General features: G+C 47.8%; 1 protein-coding gene across 14 annotated transcripts in view; it reads left to right on the top strand.

Annotated features, from left to right (window-relative positions):
- DAB2IP (DAB2 interacting protein) overlaps positions 1–12,446 on the top strand; it is a 304,877-nt gene that overhangs the window by 241,944 nt on the left and 50,487 nt on the right. For all 14 annotated transcript variants that reach the window (XM_053373754.1, XM_053373750.1, XM_053373763.1 and 11 more), the window contains 3 exons: positions 2,893–3,046; positions 8,541–8,639; positions 11,492–12,046. In XM_053373754.1, the coding sequence (XP_053229729.1) occupies positions 2,893–3,046; positions 8,541–8,639; positions 11,492–12,046 (808 nt within the window). The remainder of the gene's footprint in view (positions 1–2,892; positions 3,047–8,540; positions 8,640–11,491; positions 12,047–12,446) is intronic.

Below are 12,446 nucleotides of genomic sequence, written 5' to 3'. Positions count from 1 at the left end.
ATGCAATTAATAATAATGATAATATTTAATGATTGCTCAGTACCCAGTTTAAATAATAGAGTTGCATCATCTGATGAAGAAGCGTTGCCCGGTTTCACCCTAGGAGAGCCATACTTTAGCCCAACCTAAGAACTTGGGACGGGATGCAGGTGGCGCTGTGGGTTAAACCACAGAGCCTAGGACTTGCCAATCAGAAGGTTGGTGGTTCGAATCCCCGCAACGGGGCGAGCTCCCGTTGCTCAGTCCCTGCTCCTGCCAACCTAGCAGTTCGAAAGCACGTCAAAGTGCAAGTAGATAAATAGGTACCGCTCTGGGGGGAAGGTAAACGACATTTCCGTGCGCTGCTCTGGTTCGCCAGAAGTGACTTAGTCATGCTGGCCACATGACCCGGAAGCTGTACGCCGGCTCCCTCAGCCAATAAAGCGAGATGAGCGCGCAACCCCAGAGTCTGCCACAACTGGACCTAATGGTCAGGGGTCCCTTTACCTTTACCTTTACCTTTACCTAACATATGCCAGCTTCAGAAAAAAGGTAGGGTGGAAATGGAATGCAATGCACTAGTAGAATAGAATAGAATAGAATAGAATAGAATAGAATAGAATAGAATAGAATAGAATAGAATAGAATAGAATAGAATAGAATGGAAGACATTTGGGGAATAAGAAAATAGGAACACATTTGTGATGATGGTACTTGGCGTCTTAATTTTGTGTGTATGGGACCTTCTGCATGCAAAACAGGTGTTCCACCACTGAGTTATGGCTCTTCCATAAAGTTCTGTTCTTGCCGGGTGTTCCCTTCCTCCTTATGGGGTGCCTTCAACTTCCTGCATCATCCCTGGAGCCCTAATTTCAAGTTTACAACCCATTCCAATGATCCAAGAGAGGGACGAGGGGGAAACAGTTGGTTTGCTCCTTTCCAAGACACCCCGAGTATTTGTTTTCTTTTAAGCTGCTCTAGGACCTCAACAATGCCCATTTTGTCTGTGCTGCATTGTTGTGGCTGACTTAAAATTATTCCCATCATTGTCCAAAGAAATGAGGGGCGGGAAATGTTCTGGAGCGGCTTCCTTTCCTTGTCTGTGGGCGGGAAAGGATCACACAACTATCTTTAGCAGATTTCCATTCAAACTCAGGAATGTAAAATTATTATCATTATTAATTACCCGCCCTTTATCTTAAGGTCACGGGGCAGGTTGCAGCACTAAAACACAGCATTAGAAACTGTTTAAAACAGCCTACAATCACAAAAAATAAGGTGTGTTCTAAAAAATATGCACTCCTCAAGTGTCAAAAGGCATTTGCGGGAAGGCGAATAATCAAGGTGCCTGACACACCTCTCTCCGGAAGGAGTTTCTACCAGCTGCTGCCGATCCTCTCAAATATGCCTTTCCTTTCCCTGAATTCCCTGCTTGATCTCGCATGACCAAAGGTCCCATTCAGTCAGCCTTGACCATGAGCCCAAGAAAGTTAGTAGCCTGCAAACATGTTTGCTAGCCCAGTGGAGCAATGGAGTGCACACACCTTCCTTCTGCCAGAGAGGACGTAGTGCTCTTCCCTTCTCTGTGTGCTCACTCACCTGCACATACGCAATTCTGGGTTACCTGTGGCTACCTGGCTAATGCTTAAATGCAAGGGTGCACCGTGAGCCACCCTGGCTTGTGACCTACCAAGCCCCACACAGCCCCACCAACTGCGTTTGGCAGCCCCTCCTACTTCGGCTTCCAAAGAGAGAAGGTGCTCTCTCAAGCCCTTAATACAGTCATACCTCGGGTTACAGCCACTTCAAGTTGCGTTTTTTCAGGTTACGCACCCGCCGAAACCCAGAAGTACCGAAACGGGTTACTTCCGGGTTTTGGCGGTCTCGCATGCACAGAAGCGCTAAATTGCACTTTGTGCATGCACAGAAGCGTCAAATTGCAAGCCGCGTGTGCTGCGGGTTGTGAACGCTGCGGGTTGCGAACGTGCATCCCTCACGGATCACATTCGCAACCCGAGCGTCCACTGTATAGCCAACGCATTTCATTAGATACAGTGGTGTTCAATTTTTTTTCCAAAGAGGGCCAGATTTGGTGAAATGAAGGGCCGTGAGGGCCAACCAAAGGGCCAACCAAAGTTGTTGAGCTTTTTTTTGAGTTAGCAGGCTTCTATTTAATGTGTTAGCAGGCTTCTATTTAAGATCTCTATTCTATTTAAAATCTCTGATCCTCAGAGTCTTGGTTTACAATGGTGCTGATTGCTTGTTGCTCTTCCTTATTGCTTTTTAACCCAATCCTATTGTTTTATCTCATTTTTTTTACGCTTGTGAGCTACTTTGGCGACCTGTATGGGTGGGAAGGGCTGTAGATCAGGGAAGGTCGCCGGTTTGAGCCCCACTAGCCTCTCCAGGTGGGGCTGAGACAGACCCCCTGCCGGAAATCCGGGAGAGCCTGGCGGACAATATTGAGCTACTGCCCATCAAGGTAAACCAGGCTTCCTCAACCTCGGCCCTCCAGATGTTTTTGGCTTCAACTCCCATGATCCCTAGCTAGCAGGACCAGTGGTCAGGGATGCTGGGAACTGTAGTCTCAAAACATCTGGAGGACCGAGATTGAGGAAGCCTGGGGTAAACAATACTGAGCAGGATGGGGCCAATGGTCTGACCAGGTACAATGTACGTGTTTTTGTGTTTTGGTATTGTAAACTGACCCTTGGATGATGGGCAGTATAGAAATTTGATAAATAAATAGTGACACAGGTTGTTACATTCCTAAATACAATCCAGGTGTGCTGTTGGTCCAATCTGACACTTCTTTTTTCAAGGGCTATTGTGAAAAGCGGTGCTTGGTCCTTTCCGTGGTGCTGGAAGGGTGTGGCTCTGATCCTCACTGTTCTTGCCTTCCTCTCCCTCCAGATCCCATCTAATGCCCAGGCTGAAGGAATCTCGCTCCCACGAGTCACTGCTCAGTCCAAGTAGCGCTGTGGAGGCCCTGGATCTCAGCATGGAGGAAGAAGTGGTCATTAAGCCTGTTCATAGCAGCATCCTGGGGCAGGATTTCTGCTTTGAGGTAAGGCGCACCCATTGACATCCAGGAAGGCTGCTGGCTGGATGCCCTGCTTTCGGGGTGGGTGGGTGTGCACTCCTGAGAGTTTGACCCCTGTGGGAAGCGGGAGGTTGGACTCAGTGGACCTTTGGCCTGAACCAACAGGGTTGCTTTTATGTTCATTTTGAGCCATGACAATCACTTATGTATTGCTTGTTTTATCACGGGGCCGGGGGGGGGGTTGTACCCCACTTTCCATCCGAAAAGCCTGCCTGGGCAGCTTGCATAGAATCAGAACAAGACAGTCCCTGCCCTCCCAGACTTGTACATTTCCCTTAAGCAATGGGAGCTCACCCCGTTGTGGGGATTCGAACTGCTGACCTTCCGATCGGCAAGTCCTCGGCTCTGTGGTTTAACCCACAGTGCCACCCGCATCCCCGGTTGATGGTCTTACACTCAAGGAAAAGCATCAGGAATAGACAAAATTGAACTGACGTCCTGGAAAGCGACCTCATGGGGAGAAACATCAAAGTTAACCTGACACACCAAAGACATTTGGGCAGGATGGGGGTGGCAGGAATTGTTCTGAGGACCAGGGAGAGTGGGGCTGGAGGGACATCTTGCTGCTGCGCTTTCCCTGCCTTGAGGGCGGAGGCGTGATCCTCTCACACCAGGGTGAAATTGGGTGCCTGTCTTCGACATGTGCCCTTTGACCCCCAAGACTGAGCTAGGTGGAGAAATGGTCTGACCCGAGGCCATAGCTCAATGTTTGATCATCAGGCTTGCTTGCAGAAGGCCCTGCGTTCAACCACCAGCATCTCCAGGTAGGCTGCTGCTGCCTGTCAGTGCAGGCAGTGTAGGCCTAGATGGGCCAGTGGTCTGATTCAGTATGGTGAAGGAATGTAGAGGGACAGAGAATCTGCTTTGCATACGGAAGGTCCCAGGTTCAAGCCCTGGCATCTCCTTGAGTGCGCATGCAATACCGGGAGGGCGCAGGCAGTCTGACTGTTTGGCTCAAAGTGCATGTTTGGGGCTGCGTGGAGGGGGGAGCTTTGTGGTGATGGGAGGGTGCAGTGAGCAGAACTCTTTTCCGAGGTAAGGTCCAGTTGCAGAGCTTTGTCGCACTGCACCTTCCGCTGTCCTCCGAACTTTGCAAAACGCATCCATGCAGATGCCTCCGTTTGCATAATTTATCTGGGTTGCAGAAACTGTGCAGGATTTCTGCCTGCTCTTTCCATCCACAAGCTTGCCCTGACTTATGAGGACACAAAGCAGCCTCCAGCCTTCCCTCCCATCACTCCTGGCCTCCTGCTGCCCCCTGCCACCTCCAGAGGTGAGCGCATTGCTCCACAGGAAGACAGGAAGTCAAACATTGATCCCTCTGTCTGTTTTGCTTACACTGGCTGGAAGCAATAACTCTCCAGCGTTTCAGAACAGTCTTTACCCAGCCCTAACTGGAGATGCAGGGACGTGGGTGGCGCTGTGGGTTAAACCACAGAGCCTAGGACTTGCCGATCAGAAGGTCGGCGGTTCGAATCCCCGCGACGGGGTGAGCTCCCGCTGCTCGGTCCCTGCTCCTGCCAACCTAGCAGTTCAAAAGCACATCAAAGTGCAAGTAGATAAATAGGTACCACTCTGGCGGGAAGGTAAACGGCATTTCCGTCCGCTGCTCTGGTTCGCCAGAAGCGGCTTAATCATGCTGGCCAGATGACCTGGAAGCTGTACGCCAGCTCCCTCGGCCAGCAAAGCGAGATGAGCGCCGCAACCCCAGAGTCGGCCACGACTGGACCTAATGGTCAGGAGTCCCTTTACCTTTGCCTACCTGGAGATGCCAGTGGGGAATTGTACCTTGGGGCCCTTCTGCATACCATTCAGCTATGGTTGTCACCCACAAAATGGACCAAGATTTGAGCCCTTGTGCTTCCAAGTAACAGGCTGATGTAGCAGCATCCAATGAAGTTGCCTCCTCCCACCCGTACTATTTTTCTAGAAAAAGAGGTGGTGGAACTCATCTTTACTTACAATGGCAATGGTGCTCACCTGAGAGGTGCCGGAACTGATTTCCATTGAGTTACGGCTGAAAAACCCTGCCTTCCTTCCACCAAGACGAGCCCTTGACCTATCTGGGTCTCCTGGGTTGCAGGCAGAGGTCTTTCCCAGACCTGGGGATTACACCGGGTTCCTTCTGCATGCCAAGCAGGTGCTTCGCTGCTTCGCCACAGCTCTCCCCCGCCCTGGTATCACAAGCATAATGTCACCACTGCCCTTAGCGCCTCCCTGCCTCTTGCTTCTCCATGCCACCCTCCTGACTGTCCTTGAGAGAGGCTGGGCTCTGCATTTCAATAAGGCGCTTGGCTTGCAGCAGAAACACCTTCCAGACTTCCTCTCTACCTTGCTTTCATTTCAGGCGGCAAGCAAAAATTGCAGAGTGATTTTGCCTCCTGTAGGAAGAGCCACCCACCCATGGAACAAGGATAATGAGGCAAAATGAGTTAGATTTGAGAAACTAATGATTTCCTCCCTCCTCACTGCACTAATTGAATTTTGGCCTGGCAAACTAATACCTGTATTAAAAAAAAAAACTTTATTAATAAATAAAACACACATAACAGCCTGGGCTTCATTACAGTATACATTTTATTGGGGCTTCCCCGCCCATTGCATAATGTGCCTAATCTATGTGGTGCCTGGGCATGTGAAAGAGCTCCCCCCCATCGTTGTTGTTTCAGATTTTCCATTGTACACCCAAGAGTCATAGAATTGCAGAGTTGGAAGGGAACCCAAGGGTCATCTAGCCCAACCCGTGCAGGGATCAATTTATATTTCTGTTTCTCCCCCACTATTTCTTTCCCCCTGGCTTAAGTGCCGCCTGCCACATTCCCACATCAAGTTGTGATCTTAAAGGTGAATTTTTGGGCAAGGTACTATTTTCATCTCTGTATGTATTTTGTGTGTGCAACTCCCCCTCATCTACACTTCTTTTTTGTATACTGTTGTTGGCTGGTTAGAGCATTTCTTGTGATGATAGGATGGTTTTGCCTTTGTCAAAAATATCTTATAGTATTGATGTCGGGCAAGAGACAATCCACATATTTCCTTATAAACCAAATTCCAAAGCTTTTTGACTAAAACACAATCCCAATATAAGTTAAAGTGTGTATATTATTGATCAAAACCACACACACGAAAGTGGTAACATTGTTGAAAGCATAATGGATCAATGGATCATAGAATCGTATAATTTGAAGGGACCCCAGCGGTCATCTAGTCCAACCCCCTACAATGCGGGAAACACAGCTAAACCACCCACGACAGATGGCCATCCGCCCACTGCTTTAAAACCTCCAAGGATGGCAAGTCCACAACTTCCCAAGAGAGTCCATTCCCTGTCGTACAACCCTTACTGTCAGAAAACTCCTCTTGATGTTTAGTTGGAATCTCCTTTCTTTTAACTTGAAGCCATGGGTTCGAATCCTACCCTCCAGAGCAGGAGAAAACAAGCTTGCTGCATGTGACAGCCCTTGAGATATTTGAAGATGGTGCAGAGGTTAGAGCAGTGTGGGGGCCATGTTTTTCAGGCCCGAGGGCCACATTAATTTCTGGGCAGCCTTCCTGGGGCCACCTGCCAGGGGTAGGTGGGGCCAGAGGCAATAGTGGGTGGGGCGATAGATGCCGTTTCCCTGCTAGTCACCCCTCTCTGTCCTCCATCCACAGAAGCTTTAATGGACATGAAAAGGCATGAAAAGTTCAAAGGGGCCCATGAGGAGACTCGAGTTCCTGGTAGACAGAGCAGGAGGGCTGCATTTGGGGCCCTGGGGCCTGAGGTTCCCCACACCTGGGTTAGAGTGTCCAGCTAGGACTGGGGAGACTCAGGTCCAGGTCCACAACCCTGAGTTATGAAATCACTGCAAGACCCTCAGACATTAATTCACCCAGCCTTAATCCACCTCACAGCTCGTTTGTTCATTCATTCATTCACTGGCCACCCATTGGCCATGTGGGTTTGGGGGTCTTGTTCTCAGGTTCCCACCAGCTCTCCTTTTGTGCCAGCCTCATGATTTGCTACATCGTGACCCCAGAACCTGACTCCTCCTTCGTTAACCATCTGATCAGCTGTCTGCTTCCTTTCCCCAAGCTGGGACATGCAGTGGTTTGATATTTGATTTGATTTATTGTATTCCCGTGCCGCTATTCATTCTAAGAAATCCCAAAGTGGCTTACAAACAATAGCTAACAGTAGCATGGCAGAGCATAACAGAACATCACAAACGCAGCATAAATCATATGGAATAATTAACAAATCATCAGTGAAGCAATTACAAGCCATAAAACACTGTTAACAAAGCAACAACTGAAGAAATAAACTAAGCGTCAGAATTAAAGCAAAAGTCGTCTTGTATGATTGACAAATCAATACAGCATTAATAATCTATAAAACGATATTAACAACATTAACAAAATAGCAGGCAAAATGTAAGATAAGCACTGGTAAAGTTATACACACTCTGTTCAGCTCATTAAAATACACATCCAGGGAAGCAACTCCCTTCTGATGCATCTGACCAAAAGTCCATCTAGCTCTCTTATCACAAGCATACTGGGGAGTTAATCATTCCCTGTGAGAGCAGAGCCTCTCCATCCAGAGGCATTCTACCCCTGATGCTGCAGGCAAACAACAAGAGAGAGTTGTCCCCTTTATTCCTTCCTTCTGAGCTTCCTAGAAGCACATGGCTGGTTGTTGCTTGACCCTATGAATTGTGCTTCAATACATTAGGGCAGTTCTGAGTTGTGATGGTATAATTAGCAGGGCCATCTAGGATCATCCACTTCTCGACATAGGACAATGTAGGTTAAGTAAACTATGGTTAAGTAAACTATGTGAGTATCTGGAGTTAGCAAAATTGACGGATATAATAAGGCATAAATCTAAAACTATGGTACAGAAACGATGGGAATGCTTAAATGAATATTTACACAAACAGGGATCAAACACGAAAGTTTGGTTGTGCTTAGACTAACCTTGTGAAGAATACAGTACAGAGAATACAAAGATTAGATGGACTATGAAAGAATTTAAGGAAAGGAAGTGACTGAAGAACAGATGTAAAGGTGAAATAGATAACCAAGAGACGTGTGGTGAATGCGGTGGAAGTCTTTTATAATATTTTAACTAGGATTTAAATATTGTAATGTTTGAAGTATGAATTTGGAATAATTGATTATGAAAAGTATTTTTTCTTTTCATTTTTTTCTTGTTTCTTTCTTTTATCTTTTGCCTTTCTTCTTTTCTAGTTTGCATTCTGGAAAATTGTGTAGATAAAATGTTTTTATGTATGGTTATGTATTGTTTCTATTTCTTTTTTTCTATTCATTTTTTCTGTAACATTTAATTTTTTATGTATTTTTTTAAGGACAATGTAGGGCAGGGTCTTACAAGGACGGCACATGGCGCAGAGATCCGTGGCTCCTAAGGTTGGGTCAGCTTGCAAGAAACTCTCTCTTCTTTCCTCTCTTCCAGGTGACGACGTCATCCGGGAGCAAATGCTTTTCCTGCCGCTCTGCAGCGGAGCGGGACAAGTGGATGGAGAATCTGCGCCGTGCTGTGCACCCGAACAAGGTACCAGCTAAGCAGCAGCTTCACGCAGCACATAGTTAAACTGTAGAACTTCAGGACACAGTGGTGGTCATCAACTTGCTTGGCTTTAAAAGAGGATTGGGCAATCCTGCGGAATCTCCAGTGGCAGAGAGTTCCACAGGACTGGGCCGAGGACACCATAAAACTCCTGTTTCTTGTTGCTGTCAAATGAGCCTTGCCAACTAGGGGAGCGAACAATGACGCTCCTGTGAATGACCTTAGTGAATGAGTGATACTCAAGTTCAGGCAGTGTCTCAGGTTCCCTGGACCTCAGTTGGTGGCTGTGCTATGCTTCCATAGTTGCAGGCAGTCTTCCCCTGAAGAATTGCAGGTGGGCAGAGTTGCTGTTGCACTCAGGACCTTCTTTTAGGCTTCACAAGAGGCGTCTGGCTGGCCACTCCAGCCTCAGGGCTCTTTTATGCTCTTATTCCCAGGTACGTATCCATAGATGGCAGAACCAATCCAGTTCCTCTTAAAATAACTGCCAAGAGTAGTGCAGGCTGCAGGCGTATAATAATAATAATAATAATAATAATAATAATAATAATAATAATAATAATATTAATATTTTATATATACCCCGCCCTCCTCAGCTAAGACCGGGCTCAGGGTGGCTAACACTGAATATAAATACAGTAAAAACATTTTAAAAAACAAAAAACCAGTTGATTAAAATATAAGTTAGAATACGTACAGTTTAAAATGATCAAAGCCATAAGGGGAGAAAATGTCAAATATTCACCGGGGCCAACTATCCATGCTGGTCCTACATGGACCAGCAAAAAGAGCTGAGGGGAAATTTATATACTAAATCCCGTATGAAGGGTTCCACCAAAAAATAAAAATGAGTGGGGGGTTAGACTGAGTCCAGCCCAAAGGCCAGGCAGAACAGCTCCATCTTGCAGGCCCTGCGAAAAGATGTCAATTCCTGCAGGGCCCTGATCTCCTGCGGTAGGGCGTTCCACCAGGCCGGGGCCAGTGCTGAAAAGGCCCTGGCCCTAGCTGAAACCAATCTAACCTCCTTTAGGCTTGGGACCTCCAAAGTGTTGTTATTTATGGACCTTAAGGTCCTTCACAGGGCATATCAGGAGAGGCAGTCCTGTAGGTTACTTCCTCTTGTTCTTTTTTAAAATGGGCAATTGTGTCGTTCATGGATTATGCATAAATTTAACATTCATAAAGTTTCCCCTGGGGGAGAGTTGTGGTATTCAATATGCAATGAGCCAGCCTTTACCATGTTCTCCAACTCCCACAAAGTCCCAACCAGCTTGGCCAGAGGCTGAGATAATTATTGTTGTCAAAGGCACCAAGGCTTGGGCAACTTTCTGCCCGACAAGAGGGTCCTCCCTCCCACCTGCCCACCATTTTTGCTCATGCAAATCCTTAAGTATGACCTCCCATGCATTTATAGGCATTGCCTTTTCTTTCGAAACTCTGCCCCTTTTAAACAGGGTGGGTTTTTGCTTGCTGGCTGGGGGGCTGGGGCTGTGTTTATGCATTTGCAGTCCCTGGTACCTGATGTGAAAAGCCAGCAGTACTATCCCATTGCTCAAGCCCAGTGGAGAAATTGTGGCACAGCGGAGGGAACACCTGCAGAACAGTTTTCTTTAGTCTACGATTTGTTCTCTTTTCTCTTAGGGTGCCCCACCTCCCCAAACCTTTCCCTTTAATTTTGAGGCTCTCCTGGCTGCCAAATTGGAAGCGGTGAAATAGGTTTTTTAGAAAGTGAAGCATGTGTAGTTAGGGGGGGGGGAGGACAGAGAGAGAGAGACAGGTTCTCAGCCCTCCTTTCTTCTTGCAAATTGGTGCCAGCGAGAGAAGAAATCATAGTGATATTTGGGAAACGAGCATAAGCGGGGGTTATTATGCAAATTCCCAAGAGCCAGTAATTTCCTTAAAAGTTAAAAATGTAATTAAGGATTGGTTTTCTGTTCTAGCACGTTGCAAATAATGAAGCCGTTCGTTCTTCCAATTCTCGCAGCGGGTAATTGCTTCCCCCCCAACACCCCCCCCCACACGCTGAAAGTCCTTCTTCACACAGCACGTAGTTAAACTATGGAACCTATAGTTGCAGTGATGGCCACCAACCTGGATGACTTTTAAAAAGAATTGGACAGGTTAATGGATGAGGAGAGGGCTATTGATGGCTGGCAGTCACCACGGCTTGGCTCTGTACAGTGGGAGGCAGTACTGCTTCTGAATACCAGATGCTAGAAACCACAGGAGGGGGAAAGTGTGGCTCTTGTGCTCAGGTCCTGGTTTTGCACTGGGGGCCACTGTGAGAACAGGGTGCTGGACTAGATGGGGCCCCTTTGGCCTGATCCATCAGGCTCTCATAATAATCATAATAATCATAATAAACATAATTTATTATTTATACCCCACCCATCAGGCTTGGCTTCCCCAGCCACTCTGGGCGGCTTCCAACAAAATATTAAAATACAGTAATGCATCATACTTTAAAAGCTTCCCTAAACAGGGCTGCTTTCAGATGTCTGGTAGTTGTTGTTCTCTTTGACATCTGACGGGAGGCCGTTCCACAGGGCGGGTGCCACCACCGAGAAGGCCCTCTGCCTGGTTCCCTGTACCTTTGCTTCTCGCAGGGAGGGAACCACCAGAAGGCCCTCGGAGCTGGACCTCAGTGTCCGAGCAGAACGATGGGGGTGGAGACACTCCTTCAGCTATACTGGACCGAGGCCGTTTAGGGCTTTAAAGGTCAGCACCAACACTTTGAATTGTGCTCGGAAATGTCCTGGGAGCCTTATGCTCTTACTGCGCATCCTTGCTCTCTTCTTGACTGTGTCCCCCCCCCCCCAATTGCATCTCTTCTCTAGGACAACAGCCGGCGGGTGGAGAATATGCTCAAGGTGTGGATTATCGAAGCCAAAGACTTGCCGGCCAAGAAGAAGTACCTCTGCGAACTCTGCCTGGACGAGGTCCTCTACGCACGGACCACATGCAAGTTGAAAACGGACAATGTCTTCTGGGGGGAGCACTTTGAGTTCAACAACCTTCCATCCCTGAGGGGCATCACGGTCCACCTGTACAAGGAGACCGACAAGAAGAAGAAGAAGGACAAGACCAACTTCATTGGGCTGGTCAGCATCCCAGCGGGCTCCGTCACGGGCCGGCAGTTTGTGGAGAAGTGGTACCCGGTGGTGACACCCAACCCCAGCAAGGGCAAGTCTGGGGGCCCCATGATCCGCATCAAGTCGCGCTACCAAAGCATGAGCATCCTCCCCATGGAAATGTACAAGGAGTTTGCCGAATACATCACCAACAACTACATGGTCCTCTGCTCAGTTCTGGAGCCAGTCCTGAGTGTGAAGAACAAGGAGGAGATGGCCTCAGCCCTTGTCCACATCCTGCAGAGCACAGGGAAGGCCAAGGTAAGGCTCTCGCGCGCTTGTGCTCAGAGACGGGCGTGAGGTTCTCGTGCACATTCATCAACCATACATGTGCTGCAGCTGGATGCCTGAGGCTGTGATCCACCTTGAGTTTGGCGGTCTTGCCAACAGTTGTTTAGCCCCCGTCATCCACTTACACCAGTGGTTCCCAAAGTGGGCAGTGGGATTACCTAGGGGGCGTGCTAAGAGGCAAGGGGACAGCAGTTGGGGGGGCAGAGGTATAAACAACTATCACACTTTGAAAACTGGTATTACTGGACCAGGTTCATCAGTTTTGTGGAATTAGTTAAACTACATAGTTTGAATTGGATTTTGAATAAATGTGCAATTAACTGTTTACTGTTTTGAATTTTGTTATTACTATTTTCGTTTGTGGGTCGCA

The sequence above is a fragment of the Podarcis raffonei genome, chromosome Z, assembly GCF_027172205.1.
Source record: "Podarcis raffonei isolate rPodRaf1 chromosome Z, rPodRaf1.pri, whole genome shotgun sequence".
Lineage (NCBI taxonomy): Eukaryota > Metazoa > Chordata > Lepidosauria > Squamata > Lacertidae > Podarcis > Podarcis raffonei.
The sequence above is the reverse complement of the archived record's forward strand: the minus strand, read 5'-3'. Positions and strand labels throughout refer to the sequence as shown.